General features: G+C 39.0%; 8 protein-coding genes across 8 annotated transcripts; 2 read left to right on the top strand and 6 right to left on the bottom strand.

Moving 5' to 3' along the window:
* Positions 1–148: 148 nt before the first annotated feature.
* On the bottom strand, positions 149–2,245 carry I206_102520 (uncharacterized protein; the record flags this gene model as incomplete). The annotated part of the gene is made up of 10 exons (XM_019154630.2): positions 149–214; positions 276–371; positions 430–504; positions 578–649; positions 707–1,110; positions 1,193–1,258; positions 1,325–1,588; positions 1,682–1,840; positions 1,896–2,031; positions 2,087–2,245. 10 exons carry the CDS (start codon positions 2,243–2,245, stop codon positions 149–151), a joined length of 1,497 nt encoding a protein of 498 aa, XP_019012033.2.
* A 572-nt stretch (positions 2,246–2,817) lies between these two features.
* On the bottom strand, positions 2,818–4,227 carry I206_102519 (uncharacterized protein; the record flags this gene model as incomplete). The annotated part of the gene is made up of 5 exons (XM_019154629.1): positions 2,818–2,960; positions 3,070–3,233; positions 3,308–3,439; positions 3,515–3,805; positions 3,938–4,227. 5 exons carry the CDS (start codon positions 4,225–4,227, stop codon positions 2,818–2,820), a joined length of 1,020 nt encoding a protein of 339 aa, XP_019012032.1.
* Positions 4,228–4,641: 414 nt separating this feature from the next.
* I206_102518 (uncharacterized protein) lies at positions 4,642–7,212 on the bottom strand (the record flags this gene model as incomplete). Its single annotated transcript, XM_070202573.1, has 14 exons — positions 4,642–4,770; positions 4,843–4,924; positions 4,988–5,121; positions 5,193–5,415; positions 5,465–5,610; positions 5,677–5,756; positions 5,826–6,058; positions 6,125–6,228; positions 6,294–6,372; positions 6,435–6,472; positions 6,531–6,601; positions 6,665–6,756; positions 6,902–6,961; positions 7,067–7,212. 14 exons carry the CDS (start codon positions 7,210–7,212, stop codon positions 4,642–4,644), a joined length of 1,617 nt encoding a protein of 538 aa, XP_070058674.1.
* A 634-nt stretch (positions 7,213–7,846) lies between these two features.
* I206_102517 (uncharacterized protein) lies at positions 7,847–12,653 on the bottom strand (the record flags this gene model as incomplete). Its single annotated transcript, XM_019154627.1, has 10 exons — positions 7,847–7,961; positions 8,035–8,564; positions 8,620–8,885; positions 8,962–9,614; positions 9,692–10,325; positions 10,387–10,544; positions 10,611–10,653; positions 10,719–12,077; positions 12,136–12,535; positions 12,600–12,653. 10 exons carry the CDS (start codon positions 12,651–12,653, stop codon positions 7,847–7,849), a joined length of 4,212 nt encoding a protein of 1,403 aa, XP_019012030.1.
* Positions 12,654–13,239: 586 nt separating this feature from the next.
* I206_102516 (phenylalanine-tRNA ligase) lies at positions 13,240–14,795 on the top strand (the record flags this gene model as incomplete). Its single annotated transcript, XM_019154626.1, has 3 exons — positions 13,240–14,158; positions 14,228–14,577; positions 14,637–14,795. The coding sequence occupies 3 exons, from the start codon at positions 13,240–13,242 to the stop codon at positions 14,793–14,795; spliced, it is 1,428 nt and encodes a 475-aa protein (XP_019012029.1).
* A 591-nt stretch (positions 14,796–15,386) lies between these two features.
* On the bottom strand, positions 15,387–17,404 carry I206_102515 (mitogen-activated protein kinase HOG1; the record flags this gene model as incomplete). The annotated part of the gene is made up of 11 exons (XM_019154625.1): positions 15,387–15,469; positions 15,534–15,734; positions 15,810–15,888; positions 15,942–16,021; positions 16,090–16,161; positions 16,225–16,339; positions 16,470–16,659; positions 16,729–16,772; positions 16,833–16,962; positions 17,188–17,255; positions 17,369–17,404. 11 exons carry the CDS (start codon positions 17,402–17,404, stop codon positions 15,387–15,389), a joined length of 1,098 nt encoding a protein of 365 aa, XP_019012028.1.
* Positions 17,405–18,952: 1,548 nt separating this feature from the next.
* Positions 18,953–20,065, bottom strand: I206_102514 (uncharacterized protein; the record flags this gene model as incomplete). The annotated part of the gene is made up of 6 exons (XM_019154624.1): positions 18,953–19,148; positions 19,249–19,476; positions 19,617–19,699; positions 19,783–19,822; positions 19,899–19,945; positions 20,030–20,065. 6 exons carry the CDS (start codon positions 20,063–20,065, stop codon positions 18,953–18,955), a joined length of 630 nt encoding a protein of 209 aa, XP_019012027.1.
* Positions 20,066–20,775: 710 nt separating this feature from the next.
* On the top strand, positions 20,776–21,769 carry I206_102513 (uncharacterized protein; the record flags this gene model as incomplete). The annotated part of the gene is made up of 3 exons (XM_019154623.1): positions 20,776–20,891; positions 20,980–21,322; positions 21,392–21,769. The coding sequence occupies 3 exons, from the start codon at positions 20,776–20,778 to the stop codon at positions 21,767–21,769; spliced, it is 837 nt and encodes a 278-aa protein (XP_019012026.1).
* Positions 21,770–21,906: the final 137 nt, after the last annotated feature.

Genomic DNA, 21,906 nt, shown 5'->3' with positions numbered 1-21,906 from the left:
CCACACTACCTGGTGATTGGCGACAACGCGACAAAGCGGTTGACTGAAGGCAACGAATCAACCAATTACCCATAGCATTTACAACCTTCTTGACATTGTGACTTTTCCGTGCGATTGGCGACTGGCGACTGGACAAATGACGATCCTTCTAGTGAACAACGTTGAATTGCGATATCTTCTCCTTCAACAACTTCTCGATGAAACCCTTATCGAGCTATATCGTACAATCACATCAGCACATGAAATACAAGCTGAGCTCAAGCATAATAACGCACCTGTATATTCCTATCATTTGCATCGTTCGGACTAGTCGCCAATAGCTTGCCAGGCTCGCTTTCCCATTCTTCTCTCGTGTAAACATGATTATCCAGCTGATACATGATCACATCAGCACTGGCCGGAAATGCTCATTCTCAATTGATAACTCACGATTGCTACGTGCTCATGACCTACAACTTGAGATACAACTTGGTAATCCCGTAAAAATACTCCAGAGGGGAAAACCTGGGCCAAAGAATGTATGTTAGCCTTTACTGATCGCTTTTGTACATTCCCACGATCTTGCGAAATCACCTACTTCAATCAGTATCCCTCCTGGAGCCATCCACACCTGATGCGTCAAGCCATTGCCATGTACACCTATAACGATCTGTCAAGCACAGAAATCAGCTCAGAGTGCTGCGACCCATCGCCAGATTGTACTCACATCCGCACCAGCGAATAGCTTGATTTGATCTTCGTAGCTCATTTCCTCAAGTTTACCCACTACTGTTCTAGCTAGTCCAGCCCTTTCGAGGTCCCGTAAGATCAGTAGCAAGTCCCGATGAGCTTCTGGCACAAGCCTTCTACCAGAAGCTTGTCGATCAACGTATATTATATTCGGGACTTCGTATAATGCCATACCCGCTTTTCCTCTTTGTAAAGGTTGTATTTCCATGTAATCCAAGAAATTATTCCTATATCCGCTGAATAGTGATGTCAAGCCCGTATCCGACTGTGTAGGTGTTATTGCGGAAGAAGGTAGCGAATCGAAAACGTCTAGAGCCATTTTATTCCATAAATTTGCTTTCGTATTATATCGATGAGAAGCCCATCTGTCGATGAGGACGACTGTTTGTAAACAGTCAGTACAATTCTGAAGTGGTCCGACGAATTTCTTAAGAGTGATGATATCTGGAAGCTGCGGACTCACCTTTCTCAAGTCCTACCCAATCGCCATTTGAGCTGATCTCGCGCCAAGCTGAGCTGTCCACTAAGTCTATTTGGAAGGATATTTGAATCAGCGTGTAAGAAATTGAAGAGAGAGGTTCAGGAGTCCACTTACGGTTCCCAAATAAGCCATTGACTACTGGCTCATTCAACCCATATGGGTCCTTCCAATCGCCCTCATAAGGTATGAAAAGCCATCTCTTTCGTTCACCCAATGGATTTATGTCATTCGTATGTTGTTGATTGACAAGGTCCAGTGATGCTATACCACCTAGTAGGGATTCCGCTAAGAAATGATAATGATGGTATTCCCAATTGAATCTTTTTGCAATATGCCTACGTTGGAATGCGGCTGGAGGTATTCCCGCATTCAACCATACTGCAAAAACGACAATGATTTAGCGAAAACCTTTCAAGCCGAGAATTACGTAGACCCATCAGAGCTTTGCTGCTTAGTGAGAACGTGACTTACTGATTTCGTGAGGGAAACACCTGATCTTACTGTCCTGATCTTTAGCCTTTATATGATGTGGAGATTCGGATGTTGGTCGAACCAAAAATGGATTATGTCCACTTGTTATGGCATCTAACTTCGGTAATGTAATTGTCTCAGGATGGTCGGAGAAGAGATCTGTAACGCATGTGATTAGTGCTATGCCATTGAGTAATAACAAACAGTCACTTACAAAAGGTACCCGATTTATACCATAGCTTATCAAATACGTAAAATCCTGGTAATCCTGAAATAGATCCTTCTCCATGACATCTAGTATTTCCCTCTGATTGATATTGAGATACGAAATCGATATCAGAATATGCAAACTATCGTTCAACGTCAGTATCAAAGTGAAAGTTGTTAAATTGACACTAAACTCACACTTTCGACTTGCTCAGCAACATCGTTTTTTATCATATGCAAACTCGGTGGACCAAAGTAAATCAGTGTCGATAGACCTAAAAATATAAATACACCTAGAGCAGGAGAATTCTTGTGATTAGTTGCATTCTTTTTCGTTGCTCCAGAGCGCACTTTCATGGAAAAATCGATGCCGGTCTTCCTAAGAAAGGTTTACTCACTAAGAATAACATTCCGCGTAATAGCCCGCATTGTATACATTTCCTTTCAAACAGTAGCTCAAGATTCCGATAAATAGTCTAGCACGTAGTGAATTATCTCTGTTATGATGTTGAATGTGAGATATTATAAGTGATACGAGATTTGATGTATACAAGTATGAAGTGATTCTTTATTGAGCTTGGGCACAGCTATGAAATTCCCTTGTTTATGAAACACAATGATCAGTCGGTCATTCTACAAAGTGAAACAAGGTACAGTCGGAGAGGGTTATGGGGTGAATGAATATGGCATAATATAATGGCTAGAAGGTGAGTAATACAAGTGAACCGAAGTAAGAAGAAAATAAAAAATAAAAAATAAGAAGAACAATAAGAAAATTTAGATTAAAAAAGGTGAATGACCGATTAAGTGATTTTAGAGTTATCCGCGGTTATTTCGGCCAAATCATTCCGCTCTTCTTCTCTTTCACAACAAAGCTGTGTATCTACCATTGAATATTTCATCGCCTTCACTATAATACCACCATTGCCTTACTCATGACACACATGCTGCTCAATACAATGTCTATGTGCCCAATCAGTCCCCTCCTTGTCTTTGAGTAACTCAGCCATCAGGCTATTTACACCTTGTTTCCCTTTTTCACCATATTCTCTTTCATCAAGTAGTGCAAGACCTGCATGTTAAATCAGATTAGCTATGGAAATTTCATTCATTAAACTAACTCATCTTAAGGCAACTTGTGTGTTTTCATTATTGACAACGCAAATTGACTAAAAACTCACGCTCATAAGCCTTTCTCAAATTATTGATTGTAATATACCTAATTTCCAAAATGACATCACAAGTAATTCTAGCTATATTATCAAATGTAAATTTTCTAAAAGAAGATTTCGAAGCAGGATAAGATATTGAAATAGTAACTATATTATTAAGTAATGCTTGTTCTCTTAAAATCAAACAAGAATATTATCAGTTTCGTTTTCATACAACAATTGAATTTATAACCTCGATTCAACTCACATTCTTACCAAACCTGTATTTTGTGATTCTTCAAAACTCATTAAAGTAGAACTTGAAGTCCATGGCCAAATACTAATTAAACCTAGAAGATAATAATGAATTGCAAGAGAATAATTTCCACTTTTACCCATTCTACTTAATTGTTAATCAAACATTTTGCCTTATTCTTTGGATAGAATATGGGTGGTTTTGGAAAACGTTACTCACTGATTACCTTTTTCTTTCCATTCTTCAGCTTTATCAATACACTCTTTAATAGATTTGAAATTTGAATTATCATTCTTTTTCTTTATCAAGTCTTCAATAATTGAATTTGAATTTGAGTTTGAATTTGTTTTTGATTCTTTCAATTTCACTTCATTCATTTGTTTTAATGTAATTTCAATAAAAATGATCATTTTTATGAATTCACATTTAACATATTCTTCTTGAAATTTTATAGATCTTAAACGATGTTTTTTAAATAATTTAAAATCTTCTAATTCAGCTTGAAAAGATCTATTAAAAACAAATAATCAATATCAATCAAATTTTTTATAAAACCAAATCACAAAAATCAAATAATTCAAATAATTCAATTTACATAACCTTTTTAGAAAATTAAATTAAAAAACTAAAACTAAAACCTACAAGATAATTTGCATTTGACATTCTTTACTTTTTTTTAAAGCTTCATTATAATTTAAATTCCATCCTTCCCATAATTTCTTTTGTATTTCTTCTTTTTCTGATAATGATAATGATAATTTGATTAAAGGTGAATAAAAATGTAAAGATTTAATAATTTCTTCTCCTCCTAATAAAGATTTTGGTAAAATCAATGAAGGGTCGATGATTTTTGATGATTGTACATTAGCATTCTGATTAGAAGCAAAGTGTCGGGGATTATCACAATTGTATGAATTACCATTTTTGAACATGATGGGCATTTGGAACGAGTATGATTGATTAGTGGGACTGGATTTAAATCAAGAACGAGTATATGGACTATTTAGAACTCGGTAAGGGTTAGACCAATCAATGATAGTCGGACAGAGATAAGAACGCCAATCATCCTTTGATGCTAATAAACGAAACGCCTCATTAAAGGATGTCCAGTCGAGTCAAATTTCAGTAGACACTAATAGTGCGGGATATAGACTTCACGAAAATGCATTTAAGCGTATTATTATATAACCAATCTTAATTAAGACGGCAAAAGCAAAAAGAATCGTCATGATGAAATAACGATTATACAACCCAAAATGACCTCGTGTATACAGCAAAGCATCGTTTCCCTCTTTCATTCTAAGATAGCTTTGTTGAAAGCTTATCAATTTCGATTTTACATTGACTTATAATTCAGGTTGAACAGCGACTTTTTGTTCAGTAGATAAGTTTGATTTAGGTCCATCATAATATCTTCTACCAGCTGCGAAATACCATATAAGGGATAAAGCCATAACTGCTCCAGTGATTGGCGCCTATCCGATAAAAGCAACGTTAACAAATGATTCCACCTTTCATACCTTGACCAGTGATACACAACGACTCACAGAGTAGTTGAAAGTATCCCATGTAAGTGGGTATGAAGCTGGGAATGCCAAGATAGTGACTTCGAACAAAGTCCATACAGTCCTACAAATATGACAAACATTAAATACTTGGTTGATCGTCAGATAGGCTTGTGAGAACACTTACATGACAATATTGACGTAAAGTCCCCAACCTCTCATGTAGAAAGGTCCCGGAGTAAATTTGACTTCTTCATGTCCGTCGAATATTCTTCGACAAACGACTGGGATAAGGTATGAAAGATCCAATGCTACGGCACACTATAAACCAGGATAAATTGTCAGCTGAAGCTCCGTCAAATCGTTCATCATGAATTGGTCAAAAAACCTACCATAGAGAAAATAGCGTTGACAGCAGTCAAACTTGCGAAAGCCAGAACACCCATCAAAGCACTAATGAATACTACAACCCACACAGAGATGACGGGAGTTCTAGTCTTCTTGTTCATTCGACCGAATAAACCTCGATCAGGGAATCCCCCGTCTCGGGAGAAAGCGAATACTGTTCTAGAGTTGGCTTGGAGAGCAGTTTGAACAGTGAAAGCAGCAATAAGACTATACGGAGAGGGTCAGCCCCGAAGTTCTCTAGACGGATTTGACTCACCAAACGAATGACCAAAGAACAATGGCACCGGCTTTACCCATTCTCAGATACATGATACCCAAGAAAGCGTTTCCTGATGGTCCAGGGAGGGCAGAAACGTCTCCCGCAGTGACACAGAGAACAATGTTGAGGATCCATCCAATAGCCTGTATATACAACATTTTTGTCAACGAATGATCCCATATAACCATTACTACAATCGATATACTCACCCCCGTGTTCAATACAGCTACGAAGATAGCTACAGGTGCAGCAATAGCAGCTCTGTGCACTTCCTCACTGATATGTGCGGCTACGTAAAGAAAGGTTCAGTTTTTCGGCAGATCGTATGATAGATGAAAAAGGCACGTCAAAAACTCACCAGCATCATAATCAGTCATTGTCCATTGAACGGAGAGCAAACCCATCATAAAGGCTAAACCATTGTTTGGCCATCCAGTGCCGTTGATAGTCTCGGTGAAGATGTAACTTCCAGGATGCATTTCCGATCTAGGTGTAGTCGCTAACAGGGTGATGATGATGATTATGGCAGAACCAATGTTGATGAATACGAAGTACCTTGTGAGTCTGGCAAGTCCGGCAGTAGGCAAGGAGCTGGCCACACGGATTAATCAGTATCCATATCAAGAAGGCGCCAAATTGGCAAGAAAGGGCACTCACTTCAAGAAACCATGCATGATGAGCAGGGCGCAGAACAGCAAGAATTGGTGCCATACTTTGATCTCATACGTCTCTCGGCAAATTACTACAGCGGCGAGGATCATCTGTGACGTTGAGGTCAAATTAGCATCGAATCTTAATGAGCAAGGTGAAGACCCATTCGACTCACTCCTGACAAACCCCATTCTGTAGATGCTACACCAGCGACTTGACCCAAGATATTCAGATAACCAGTAACCCATCCAACACTACCAGAAGCATAATTTAATCAGCTTCCTATTCCATGCCAAAGGCTTTCAAAGTCACATACATTGGTCTATATGCCCTTGGCACCAATGCAGCAGAAGCCTATATATCAATATCAGCTCCATTCCAAAGGTGAAAAGTCTATATGACACAGACTTACAGTATACAATCCACCAGCAGTAGGATAAGCAGAAACAATCTCAGCTATCGATGCACCTAAACTGATATTCACTGAGAGTAAAAATTTTGGATATCAGAGCTTTTTCAATATACATGATAAGATTGTCAACTCACTGATAGATCCCGCTAACCAACACCAGACTACTGAAGCTACACCACCATATGTAAGGGGAGTAGTGAAGGTAGTAGCGATAGACGCAGTCATACTACGAATGAGTCAGTATATTATGTTCTCTCTCATTGTTCTGAGTGACAGTTAAGCACATACCCCATAATACTACATAAAATTCGAACGATCAGCCAGATTCGCATTGATCCTTGGATCCAACAGCATGGAGAAAAAAGACATACCTCATAGCGAAACTGAAAGTTTCAAGATTCCCGAACTCTCTAATGAATTCGGATTTGTACCTAATATATTATAATTAATCAACATCTTCATCATTGTAATGAGCAATGACAAAATTAAAGCTGAAAAAAGCTCTTTGTCAGTAATTGAGAAAATCAAAATCTCACCCCAATTTAGCTAATAGAACTTCATCATCTACACTTCCTTTACCTAAACTTGATCCATTTGAATTATCACCATGATTTAAAGTACCATCATTAAGTTGAGGTACTGAATTTTCATTTCCTTCACTATATTTTTCAATATCTCCCATTTTGATTAATTTATCTCTCTATCTTATCTAGTTTAACTAAAGATGTAAAGATCTTTAAATCAACAATTCTATTCCTTTATAAGAATGTGAAGGAAAAACAGTTGATCGAATACAAGTTAAAGTAATCTAAGGTATACTTTTTAAGCGATAGATAAAAGAAACAATAAAGAAACAAAGATAAAAGATAAAAAGAAAGATCGAAATCAAATCAGCCTCGCTCGCTTCTTCTTGTATGTTCCTCAATTTCCAAAATCCTTCATTCCTAATTCAACTCGTCACACGAGCAGCTCCAAATGAAAAATCGTTGTAGTACTATAAAAAAACCAAAAATCATTTCCTAAAATCAGGTACAACCAGGAATGTTTCGAAGCGAACTCATCTTTTTTACACGCGATTTTCCCCCTTTTATCGTACTATAATCACGACATTTTCAGGGAAATGATACACTCCAAGTTACCGAGAACAACGGGGTACGAGACTAATTGTACAGTACATATGTTCCTGGATCGCAACATTCTAAACTCTAGATTACACGCACGTGCGTGATAACACCAATAATGTTATATGAAATGATGCATCTATTCTCTATATGATATATGTTTCCCCATTTTCACTTTTAAGATGAACGTCTGGATTAAAACCTTGTAGCAGGTTTCAAATTATCAGATACGCATGATAACATCGTTCTTGTATTTCCTCCTAAAGCTTTCGCTTTCATTTCACACATTCTCGTAAAATCAAGATCGAACCTATATTGAATATTGAATGCATTAGCATGAAGTACCAAGACAACGATGAAATAAAGAAGGTTAAACCACTCACCCACAAACTTGTTTGGTTCTGGAATGGTGTTTTGCCGATACTACACTCAGGCAACTCAACTTCAATTGTCCTACAATATCTGAACCCCAAGGTCCGATAATAGGTAAATTGTCAAATGAAGGTTCATTTTGCCAAATGTAAGCTAGTTGTCGAGTTTTAGTTGACATTTCCATTTTATTCTCAGCACTTTCAATTTTCTTTTGTTGTTTAGTCGGACTTGAAGCGCCGGATCTGGGTTTCTCCTTCATGAGACCGCCCTTTAAGAGCGTTTCGTACGATTCAAAAATGTCACCACATCTACCTTGTACGATTGATTGGCGAATCTTATAGCAAATATCCACATGTTTTTCTATAGTTTCTAGCTCGTTGTGTTGGAGTCGATTGTGTGTATTATCGCTCTGCTTCAAGATTTCGTTCCACATCAAACATAGATCTTGATAATCATCATGAGTTAAGGTTGTTGGCTCTTTAAGGAAAGAGCCCATCATGATTTTCCGGCATTTCTCGCCTTTCTCCATAAGTACATCCATCTGAGCAACTTCGTCAATTTGCCGTTCAATATCTGAGGAAGGTATGTACACTCACTACGAACGGCCCTAAACTCTTAGGTCTAATCAACTCCCTTGAGTTCCACGTATTCGTTGTGTAATCTTCCTGCCCCTTCTCCTTCCTCCAGGTTCTCCAGCCGACTTCTCCACTATACAACTTCAAATCCTTCGATTTAATTTCGGCCTTCACTCGCAAACCAGATTTACGAGCATCTAAAACGTTACAAAACATTCGACCAAGTCTGAGCGTTTCGGGGTCGTCGAGACCTTTGGTGTATATGGCATTACCATGTAGGTCCGAGTCTGATGGAAAGCGTCATCAGCTATAAATTCACATCACATTGATGAAAAACAAAATGTAAACCAGAGGATCACTCACAAGTGCCGGTCAATTGATCACCTAAGACCGCATCAAGAAGCCAACCTTGCATTTCTCTCACTCGTTCAGCTTCATTCAATCCTTTGATTCTGTCGAGAAATTCAGTTCCTTTAACAACTGACTTATCGAAATTTTGCTCCTCAAACCCCTTGGGAGTACTCGCCAAATCATCGGGAGAGTTGTTGAAAGGTTCTACTAATTCCTTTGCCCACATTATTGTTACCGTATCTCCATCGTAATCACCACCACCCAAAAAACTTGCCGGAGATCTAATGCAATCTCTACTATTCGCTGAGAGCACAATGCAGTCTTTCAGATGAGCTAACTCAGGTTTATATACCGCACGGAACTTCCTAACATCCGTTGGGAGCTTACAAGGAGATCGATAAGCTAAAACGTCACCTTCTAAATGTGTCATGGGGATTTGGGTGTTTTCGTCAATGGGACCATTATTGGAGAAGCAGATGAAAAGTTCGTTAGGTGCCAGCAAACCGAGGGAGTCTGGAACGATGAAAGCCGTAAGAGACTGCTTGACGGGTGACTTGAATTCTCGTGTCATCTTCTTTGACAGATCTTCGACCAGATTATGTAGCTTGAGAGCTGCATACATGGATTTTGCGGGATGGAATCCAGAAGCGACAGACTGCATCAGACTGAAGAAGTCACCCACATAATGGTCAGGTATGCTCGCTCATCATTATATGGATATGTATGTCAAAGTCACACTCACGCTTCATCTATACTTCCGGGCTGTCCACTAATTGGGTCTACATCGTAACGCTCTGAAGACTTCACTACCAACGGGTCTTCATCTTCCTCGTCGTCCCGTTTTTCATTTTTGCCATGCCCCTTATCAATTCCAGCAGCCCGGAAAGATTTCCCTTTCTGCTTGGCGATCCTTTTCTTACGGTCCTGACCGACGCCGCCCCGGCCGTAGCAGCTGGAAACAATCCTGTTGAGAACATCTTCTTCTGTTTCACCTTCTAATCGAGCGGGTATGAAGTCGTCCCTTAGGCTCTCTAATTGATTTCGCGCCATATCAAGGAACGTATCAATCGCAACCCCGTTATGAACCATGACCACCATCGCTTCGTGTGTAAGACTCGACTCAATCTTGAGACTTTCGCATCGAAGAATGTCTAACGTCAGCAGGGATGGGTCATGCTTGAGATCAGGCGCGGATAAAAATTTGATCATTGAGGGTCGCAATATAATATCCTTTCCAGGATATCTGGTCATTTGCGAAGTAGACATCAAGGCTAGGAGACCTTTAGAGCCACCTATCCGCATTTGTACCACAGATGGTCGTCCGTTCGAGAAGGTGAGAGAAGGGCACCTGAAAATGCGCTGTGCTAAACTCTCAGCTGCGACATGAAGAGTGCTATCAGCGATCCTGACAATTGTATTCATATAGAAGAAGCTCACACATCAAGCCACACCCATCGGTTAAAATCTGTTCCGTCGTCGCGTTTCCTGGCAAAGCATCGTCGGCGACGATATCTTGGTCTTCTCCTACCGCCCACGGGTCGACTTGTGTAGCGGGGATTGAGTCGGAAAAGAGGATTTGCAGACGCGCAGCCCATCTGATAAGCCAATGTCAAGGGTTCAGTTGTAGGAATCATGGGGACACAGTTAACGACAATACTCACTTCGCCATAGCCTGATTAGGTTTCTGGGACAAATCATTGTATTCTATAACGTCCAAACGTCAGAACGGAAATCAAAGAGTATAAGCCTGTGTCCCGACAAGTACGTACGATCAAGAATACGCAAAAAAGTCGGCATTGAAGGTTCAAGCTCTCTTCCTGTTGTCACCGAACCTGGTGCGTGTTCCGGCACTTCCACAAGCATTACACCTTCGCCGTCAGCAGTGCACCATAGCGCTCGGTAGGGCCGTCCAAGTATCACAAAACATCGTCCGGCGAGCATAGCCTTCAGCTCGCTTCTAAATCTGTTTGGCACATCTTTGATTTTGAGACTGATTATCCTTCGTGATCCAAACCTTCTAGCCAATCGGCAAGATTTGCCCGGCATCTCGGGCGGCCTGAGGACAAGTTTGAATGGGAATTTTTGAGCCTGATTTACAATTGGCTGTTCTTCATGCCCATTGAGTTTCTCCAAGGTTTGTTTTCGTTGGCTGGGGAGGGACGTAGATCGGGAGAAGGTACGCTGAGCTCGATGATATATGTTGTTCTCTTGACTCAAGGTAGGTGGTTCATACGTTTTCTCGAAGCAGCCTTCGTTTTTGTCTGCCATCTGAACCGAAATCGTGTATTGTATTCGCCCACCATACGGCCAGTCCACTCGTTCCGTTCCAACTCCATGAAGGTCGTTCGCCATGATCGACGCCTCCTCGTTTTCTACTTCCGTCAGCAGTAAGGCTTTTCGATCAGATATCTTGGTGCTCCTTGGTCGCGAAGTGCCCATTTGTTGATGACTAGTAATTCGTCGATTTGCACTATCAATAATCTCACCAATCAGACTAACTGCTTCTAAAACACTTTTACCCTTCAGCTTTGAGAGTTCGGACAGCTGAAAATCGCGCCATTTGAGTGTCTCATGTTGTGATATCAATCGATCCAATTCCCATTGTAAATAAAAGTTGATACCCTGTTTGTTGAAAAAAGCCGTATAAGGACTTTGGTTGACAACAATGGAAGATGTGAGATGAGCGTCGGTTGCAGTCAAGGGGTTTTGTTTAAGGATTGCATGGTTCTGATTGCCAGATGACTCAATAGAAATCGAGGTCGAGGGAGTAGAAATGGTGGAAATGGTCGAATTGCTCCTAGACGTAGACGTTGAGAGGGTGAAACCTGAGTCCGACGAATCGAATCTGCCCAGATCATTCTGCAAAGACAATTTTGGAGTAGTAGAGGTCTTCAAAACGTGGCCTTTGATAGCGCTAAGCCTGACTTGAGGGGCAGATGTAGTTTTGGAAAAAGATCGTTTGGAAGCAAATGGCGAGTTGGCGTCCGGAGTGCGATTCGTGGATGTAATCTTGAACCTTTTAGCTGATTCCGATGAGTCCTCGTCAGAACTTGATCTTTTGGAAGGTGAGCTATCCCTGGACGATATGAGTTCTGCATGTCGATACTGGTCGAATACCTCCAATTTGGCTGCTCATATGCGAAGTATAAGCTGGGAAAAGGGATATTACGTCGAGTTTGAACTTACTAAGCCATGAATCCGGTTTCCATTCATCCTTTTCCATATTCTCTTCGAATTCATCCTCACCACCTGAGTCTGTACAATATTGTCCCAACGCATCAGGGTTCTCGTATAAACCATAATTCTCACTCGCTTCTCTAAGCTTCGTCATAAGTCTTTGTGAAAATGTTAAAAGGGGATCAATCATTCGAGTAAGTTTACCAGTGATTTCTCGATTGTTTCCTGCTTCAAGTTGTCGTAGGCCTGATAAGCTAATTTCTGTGTCCACGAAGTCTGGAAATGCAAGATGAAAAGCAGACATATATAGTCGAAGAATATCCAAGATTAATCTGAAAGTATCTGTATCGCTAGACCGTGGAGCTCGGAATCGTCCCAAGGATGGATGCACTTCAAGTAGCTTTTCATACTATTCGACAAGCATGTCAGAAAATAGGGATCGATCCATCATAATAATCTGATATATCACTCACTTCGTGTTGGATATCCGGATGGTAGGTGTCAAAATTCCAATCGTCTTCCGTCATGATAACCAAGATTCAAGATGGGGATGAACCGTTACGGCCCCAACGACGGATAAATAGATACGAATAATACAGATACAGTAAGAGAGATCATCGCATTGATAGATCAATCGCGTTGTTTACAATCCAACTCCCAGTCAACGCGGGGGACGTAGAATTTGGTGCTCGGGACACCAAGGTAAGGGTATACAAAAGAGACGATTGTCCAAGCGTTCGGGAAAGTCGCCGAGTAAATACAGTATTTCAAGAAACCAATGTCCGTATACGCCGCCCAAAAGTTGTAGAAGAGCTTGTACAGATGTTACAAGAACGCGAAAGTAGGATCAACTGGGACAGACTTTCAAGGATGGAGGATGAAGGGTGGTGGGGAGTACTCGAGTAAGGAACATGTTCAAAAGTTGAATTCCGGATCTTATCGTTGCGAGACAACCTTAGATAGCCTCGCGACTGTCACGCGTTCGAGTGTAAGTCACGTGACACCTATTCGAGCTAAATGTCGGAGGATGTAGGTCCACCTACATCTGAAAGACAGATATTTATGAATTAGCACTTTTTTGGTAGTGCATTTAGCTAGGGACTACAGAAAGATATGTCCGTACGACTAGCTACGAGGCTGGTTGCCTCTTCATCGAGACTTCCAAGCTGTTCAAAAAGTAGCTTCACCATTCCGATAAAACCTGTTCGATATTCATTCCGATCTCAATCAACAATATCAACACCAGAATCATATAAATATAATGGTATAACTTATCCTAAAGATTCTTATTCAAATGTACCTTCTTCAATATTAGATAAATTAGATCGAAATTTACATTTAATGCCTTCACATCCAATTTCAATTTTACGTCAAATTGTTGAAAATCATTTTAATGATTATAAAGCATTAATACCTTCTTCAGCAATTGTTTCAGTTAAACAAAATTTTGATGAATTAGGATTTCCATTAAATCATCCAGGTAGATCATTAACAGATAGTTATTATTTAAATAAAGAATATATGTTAAGAACACATACAAGTTCACATGAAATTGAAAGTTATAAAAAAGGTTTAAATAAATGGTTATTATCAGCAGATGTTTTTAGAAGAGATGAAATTGATTCTTCACATTATCCTGTTTTTCATCAAATGGAAGGTACACATATTTGGTTAAATTCTGAATTAAATCAATTAAATGAATTAAATAAAAATTTAGAAAATCAATTAAAAAATATACCAATCATAATTGAAGATGAAACTAAAATTTCAAATTCAAATCCTTTTCAATCTCATCATAATCCTATTTATACAGAACAAATTATAAAACATTTAAAAAATTCTTTAAATAGTTTAATATTTAAATTATTTGGACATCATACAAAATCTGATGGAGAACCTTTAAGAGTTAGATGGATTGAAGCTTATTTTCCATTTACAACTCCAAGTTATGAAGTTGAAGTTTTTTGGCAAGGTGAATGGTTAGAATTATTAGGTTGTGGTGTTGTTATGCAAAAAACATTAGATCAATCTGGTGAGTTGTTATGAAAAATTTGTAAATTTCGAAATGTTTATATCGGAACTAATCTTTCACTTTTTGAAGGCGTATCTGATAAATCAGGTTGGGCGTTCGGATTAGGTTTAGAAAGATTATCAATGGTTTTATTTTCAATACCAGATATTAGATTATTTTGGACATCTGATTCTAGATTTTTATCACAATTTAAGCAAGGTGAAATAACAACTTTTCAACCTTATAGTAAATTTCCACCATGTTATAAAGATATGTCATTTTGGTTACCACAAACAGATGAAAATCGTCATGAATCAACATCATCTTCAGCAGGAGGTAAAACGTTAAATCCAATGACAAGTCAGAAACAATTTCATGAAAATGATTATTGTGAAATCGTAAGAGACGTAGTAGGTGATCTAATTGAAAGTGTGACTTTAGTAAGTTATAAGATTGATTAGAATAAAAGATAATAATTAACTTTTTACAATAATGATAGATCGATGAATTCACCCATCCAAAAACCAATAGAAAATCAAAATGTTATAGATTAAATTATAGACATATGGACAGAAATCTATCAAATGAAGAAGTTAATGAATTACAGAATAAAGTACAAGCTAGAGTAGTTGAAGAAATGGGTATTGAAATGAGGTGAAGAAATGTTATTTTAGATGTAATTGCGACTATTTTAAATTTCAAATCAATTCATAACTTTGTATGCATCCTATAATTGCACATCAGCTAGTGTACCTGAACGATCAAATAGCTATACTTAAGCGTATTCGCTTCATATTCATCTTTCAAATGCCTAGATTAACGCTCAATGTAATGATATCGCCCTCATGTGTACAGAACGTGTTTAATCCATATTGCATTCTTTCTTTTTGTATAAATGATCAAATATCAAAGGTCAAACATGTATCAAATGATGACGCAAAACCGGAGAAATTGTATGTACTGAGGGGAGGAAGAAGACGGAAAAAGAAAGGCGAGAAAAAGACTACATGTTGATTTGTTGATGATGATGATCATGGTTATGTGATACCCAAAATCAATAAAGAAAGAAAAAAACGAAAAATAAAACATGTTTAAACATTAAAACTTCTAATTGTAAGGAATATTGATTGATGCTTTTTTGACTTTTGCTCTGACCCTGCGTTGACCTTATTATCCACAACAGAAAACTTCTTATATGATATATGACCTTCTAATGATTTTGAAACGGATGGACTGTATGAAAACGCGCTTATGATGCAGGTGCAGGTGGGACTTCACCAACGACAGGTCCTTCAGCTTCGTTCTGCGAAATGTCACCGAGGTTGTGGAAATCTGCGATGAATAAAGGTAGTCAGTTGCTAGATCTCAATACCTAATACGGATGGAATTAATTCACCTAGAATCTCAGAATACATCATAACTTTCCATGTATCCACCGGTAAGTCAGCATCATTGAAGGACCAATCGAATACTTCAGCAGCGCTAGGCTCATCGGTGGGATCGTGATAAGGTGCGAGGTATTCGTGTGCTAAACCTTCGGCGGCGGAGATACGTGTTCTTGGATCGAAGACCAGCATCTTCTCTAGCAAGTCAAGGGCTAAAAGATAGGAAAAAGCATCAGCAGCTGTCTAAAACTTGAATGGCCGGAAGGGCCCGATTGGTCATTACTCACAGAGTGGGTCTGCGTTGGGGAATTTAGTAGCGAAAGGTACTTTCTCTCTCTTTGGTAACGATTGCACAAATCGAAGGGTCTGATAAGGATACAATCAGCGGCTTTTCGTGCGGGATTCGTGAAGTGACTCACGTTCTCAGAAGCGATGGTTTGGATGACATCATCGGGAGGAGTACCGAGTAACTCTGTGATGATGGAGAACTGGTTGACATCTGGTATAACCGCTTGATCAGCCTACGCAGACAAAGGTGATATTTCAGCTGACAGCCGATGGACTTACGATCTTTTCCTGGGAACAGAGGCTTTCCTTCTAACATCTCAGCGAAGATACAACCCGTACTCCAGATATCGACTAAGTATAGCGTTATCGTGAGCTGACCGAAACCTCAATGCCAAAAATAGTAGCGCGACTTACCGGCAACATCGTATTTTTGCCATGTCAACATGATTTCTGGCGCTCGGTAGTATCGAGTCGAAACGTAACCTGTCATCTGAGGGTCTTGGATACGTGCGAGACCGAAATCACAGATCTGTAATTCTCGATATCAGCCGTCCGTTTCCTGCATATATAGATTTGCAAACCTGAAGCGCTTGCAGGTATGCTTGCATCGAGCAGGCGAATAGAGCACCCTTACAGCCCGAAGGGAAATGAATACTCACCTTCAAATCACAGTTCTCATTTACCAAAATGTTAGAAGGCTTCAAATCTCTGTGGACAACACCAGCCGAGTGAACGTATTTGAGACCACGGAGAATTTGGTAAAGGAAGTATTGGATGAATTGCTTTTCAAGAGGTCGGGATGTGAGAAGTCGATGTAGATCGGTACCGAGCAATTCAGTGACAAAGTAGCTGCGAAGTGTGGAATGCAATTGTCAGCGTGGGCTTTTTGGATGACGCGAGATCGGCACGGCCACTCACATATCCTCAAGGGGGGAGATGAAAATATCGCTCAGAGAGATGATCTATAAATCGTAGCACTGTCAGCATGATCTGCAGCGGCAAACAATGCTAAGCAGACTCACATTTTCATGTCTGAGGTGTTTGAGCAATTTCAACTCCCGATAAGTTCTCTTACTCAAAACGGGGGTGGAAAAAGGCTTCATGATTTTTTTGATAGCTACGGATGTACCGGACAATTGATCTTTGGCAGAGCTGTGTGGATGGCCGTAGATGATTGGAAGTCGAAGTATTTCGGACGCGAAATGAAGATTGGTGGAAATGGCATTTTGGAGGCGTTTAACGTAACGGTAGCAGGTGGTATGAGAAGAAATTACGATAAGCGGTATCGGATGAATGGTTGTTGTTTACAATGAGCAGAAGTAGCAGACATAAGCAATCCGGTATTGCTGGTAAGTTAGCCGGGTCAAAAGAGCTTACCAAACAAGTCCGAAAGCACCCATACCAACAGGTTGAAGGTCAACATAACGAGTGGTTACTTCGAATACCTGATTTGCCACTAAAATCAGCGACTTTTCCCGAATGGTGAAGCGCATACATGATGGCAGAGTAGAGGGCACACGTTCGAAGAGGGCTGAAGACAGGTAACAGGATTACTCACGGTACCGAAGATGGATAATTTGACGAAATCAGCCATGATGATATATTCTATTTATAATCTACTGATTGAGTGATTTAGGCGTTTTGCGAAATAATGAACGGAGGAAGAGATCGATATCGGTGATACAGAACGTACGGGGGAGAGAGAGGGGGGGGAGAGCAATTGAGATCAGCTACGGATACAGGACACGAGATAGTTATAAGGAAAGATGTTGAGATTAAACGCAACGTACCTATTCTGAGAAAGGGGTTTCAAAACGATAAAGGGAGTAAAGCGGGAACTTTATGTTTCACTTGATGTCGATATACTTAAAGAATGTAATCTATTCTATTTTCGCTCAATTTGGCCAAGTGAATGATTGATACCTAGAGGAGACGAATGCGACTATTTGAGGAGATCGATAATTGTACTGTTCCGATTCTACCGAAGTTGGTCTTAAGGAGAATTTGTGGAAGACCTGTGCGTGATGTCGTACAATCAGTACAAGTTATATTCTACTTTCTAATAATATGCTACCTGAGTAAGGTGAATCTATACAATTGACAATTGAGAAGATATGTTGTATATATGATGGGATGTCAAAGTCAAAGAATTCCAAGAAAACCGAGATGTAAATTGAAAAGAAGGAAAAAAGGCGTGGTCAATTTGATTGTTTAAAGATCACACTCACGGTGATGTAAGGTAAGGGCGGAAAGTATCTTTACGCTAAAAAACCTATTCTTCCAGTATGCAATAGAAAGGGGCGAAAGATCTAGGCAAAGTCTTTTCTGATTTGATAGTAGAGGAGTAAGCTTATAAGGAAAATTGATAAATCGTTTTAAACGGTTACGATTGTGTTGATTAGTTCTTTAGGTGAATGGGGTGAGAGAGCATTTGATTTCGTGGAATCAATCTTTACATTTTTAAACCCTGAATAACAAGTTAGTTACACCCTTTTCCTTTTTTTAAAAAGAAACCACGATACAACCATAATCATCCACATGGTAGTGTGAAAGATTCGGATGTGGCAATTCCTGAACAAACAAATACAAATTTTAAACAATAATCGTAATCAATCTTCAAATTCATTTCGTAATATACTTTAGGATCTTCTTAACAAAACCTTGAAAGTAAAAGGATTGTTTATATTCGGCGTTTGTAGAACGAATGTGGCATGAAATATCCCAGAAGAGAAAGAGCAAAAACAAAACAAAACGCGTCAGTGGCTTTATTGATGGATTATCAACGGAGTCCCCGCTTATAAGTGCACTTTATGCTTTTCAAGATCTCCCTTGTATATACCAATGAGCCTTTTTCGATTATAGAGTGAGGGAAGCATGCTTTGATTGCGGTCGACGTAGGCAATCAGCAGAGTGAAAGCCATCACAGCAGATGTGTCACATTGGCGTACTTCATGTCGTCAGTCGGTTGACGGGATGAATGTGAAGCAAAGCTATTGGACAAGATAATGAACATGAAATGCAATGCGATGCTATATATTATATTGTTTGATCAATTTGGTGTTGATTGTCATTCTACTATTGTCTATTCTTCTTTCATGTGCGCACTAATGCTGTGTGGGGTTCCAGCGTCCTTCAATAAATGCTATGGCTGGGTCAGGCTACTTATATCATCCCCTGCCCCTTGTATGCGGAATGCAGAATTGCTCAATCCCTCCTCAGCTCTAGCTGCTTCTAGCAGAGGCAGTACTTCTCCTTGTTCTTTGTGACCTAAAGATAGCCATCCAGCTTTCAATCCATTATTAACTATTGTATCTAATATTCTTTCGATATTTTCGCTCCTAATATTGATTAAACGTCACAATCAGTTTGAATCTCATTCTTTCACTCTTCGATTGTTCGCAAATGCTTGAATTGAGCTGATCGAAGAAAATAGCTCACCTCTCCTTGATTTCTCCTATACCATCTTTCCAACCTCCTTCTGTTGTTCCATCAATTTGACCGCTCAGCCTCTTCACTTCACCTTCTAATTCTTGTAATCTATCTTGAACTGCATCACGCCTTTTTTCTTCTTTCCTTGATGATCGAAATGATTCTCCTACTATCAATCCTGCACCGACTAGGAATAAGAATGTTTCGGCCAAAGTCGTAGCTCCATTTTGTATTGCCCTATCCACAAATATACGAATTAGCAAATTCCATGACCTCGGTGAGGGGATTGAGGTTGTCCATATACTGTTGATAATCTGAAGACGATAGGGACATACAACAAGCAAATTTATGTTACGTCTCGAACAATGAGTACTCACCTAGCATCATTTAAAGGTTTTATTTGACCAGACTCAGCATTTAACAAACCCATGCGCATTCGAGCTTCCGTCCTATGCATTCTCTGTGGGAAATGATAATTCCGCATCGATTAGCGTTTCTATTTGTTTAGCAGGTATAGCCGTCTGAGATGTATGTCAAATTTACCTGTGCTAAACCTATACATATATTCTTGAAAGTGTCATGTCTATATCACCATATAACAGTCAGTCATCTGCACTCAGACGATCTTGTCAATAAAGTCCATCATAGTTGGTACCCACTGCGCAGCTTGAGCTTTTATCGTATTAGCTATAGGTTTCGCTAAAGTCTATAATGAAAAGTCAAATTCCAAATATTAGCTAAAGTATGATAAACATTGGACGACCTCCACTTTTTAGTTGAAAGAACATACTTTCACCGCTAAACTGAATATTTTGACTGATGCCATGTCGAGGGGAAAATGAAAATAAGGATTGTCTTGATGAGAATGTCGATAGTAGCTTTCACTTTGTATTGTTCTTCAACGTTGAGAATCTAATCTGGCTTCGGGTTATCCAAAGTACAAATCATCTCTATATTAGTTGTTTCTTAACATTTCTATGTTCCGAGTTCATTGCCGAGACGAATCGCATTCGAACATGTGGTGACATAAACCGAAATAAAACCACGAGGCTTATTCATTTTATCGGTTCTCGCCGATATTTTTAAACTCGCCGGCATAATAAAACGTGATATCATTTTAAACCTGAACTAAGAAAGAAGGGGGAACTCGTACGGTGATATTTTATGTTCGGCCCCCTTTACCCGGTGAATGACCGATCCGAGATTTGATCCATCATTAGCTTGGCTTCGTTCTTTTAGTAACCTTCGTAGGCATTTGACATAGCCTCCTTCTTTATCTTCGTCGTCGTCTTCTGAAACTATTGAATTACTCGAATTTACTGCTGGTCAATATACGACATTATCTGAAATCATCGCGCTGGACGCTTCACTAGATAGAACGACGAACCAAGTGAATTTATAAACATAAAGAACGAAAAGGAAAGGCATAAAAAACAGATCGGCGAAATCGGTAGACCGAATTTTCCTATATCAATCTCAACATCTAAAATCACCTTTTTTCATCGATTCGGAATATCTGTCTGAAATACCTTCAAGATGCCTACTTTACATATACGTCAAGATCCGTCAAGTACCACTGAGGTCGCATCAAGTACGACAACTCAAAATTCAACAACGGAAAGTGCGCCTATATATAATAATAATCCTGGAGGGTAAGTAAGATGAATTCCCCAAATTAGCATCATCAAGTCATGTAGAGAGAGGAATCCAGCTAATATTATTTTTAATTTTATTATATAGTGGTTCAACTACACTGTATTTATTTACATTTTTAATAACCATTTTAGTTCTTGGTTTAATATCTTCTGGTCTTTTAATTCGTGCATATATACTTAGAAGAAGATTTCATAGAAGAGTTGAAGAAGCTATAAGTCGTGGAGAAGCATTACCTACTGATGCAGCTACCGCATTAGGATTATTACCACGTCGTCCACCTAGAGGTAAAAAAGAAAAAAAACATGGATTAATGCCTACAATGTGGGAAAGTGAAATGTGGTTAAACGATGAAAAAGCTGGACTAAAAGAAGAGGAAGAAGAAGAACAAGATGTTAGTTATAGGAAAGATGGGTGGAATGAATTAACAGTGAGTCATATTGAAATTTAATTTTTAGATTGATGAGAATAGTGAACTTAACATTTCACTTTATTTTAGCCTTTATCAATATTACATTTTACAACTACAAATTTAAATGATCAACCTCAACCTATTATTGAATTACCACCACCTTTAACACCTGGTGCTTATTTTAGATCATTATGGTCTTCACGTGGTTTAACTACAACTCCAATAACTCCAAATACAAATCAAAGACCAGGATTACAACATAGACCTACATCAACTTTAATACCTACACAAAAAGCAAATTTTAAAGTTCCTGAAAATGGTGAAGAAGTTATACTTGGTGTAATGATTGCTATGCCATGTCAAGGAGTAATGGAAGAACGTTGGAATTTAATTCAAGATGGTGAAGAAGAAAGAGAATTACCTGAAGTTTGTTTAGGTGTTTTAGGAACTACTATGAAGGAATGATTCATTTATTATTTTAAGGTTTGCATACTCGTTTAGAGAATGTCCAAAGAATGTTTAATTCGTATCATTCTACTTTGGATAAACCTGATTTGTGAATAGAAATACAAGTTTTCATTTGGAATATATAAGGTTACGGT

The sequence above is a fragment of the Kwoniella pini genome, chromosome 3 (genome assembly GCF_000512605.2).
Source record: "Kwoniella pini CBS 10737 chromosome 3, complete sequence".
Taxonomy (NCBI): Eukaryota; Fungi; Basidiomycota; class Tremellomycetes; order Tremellales; family Cryptococcaceae; genus Kwoniella; species Kwoniella pini.
Note: the sequence above shows the minus strand (reverse complement) of the source record. Positions and strands in the feature narration are given on the sequence as shown.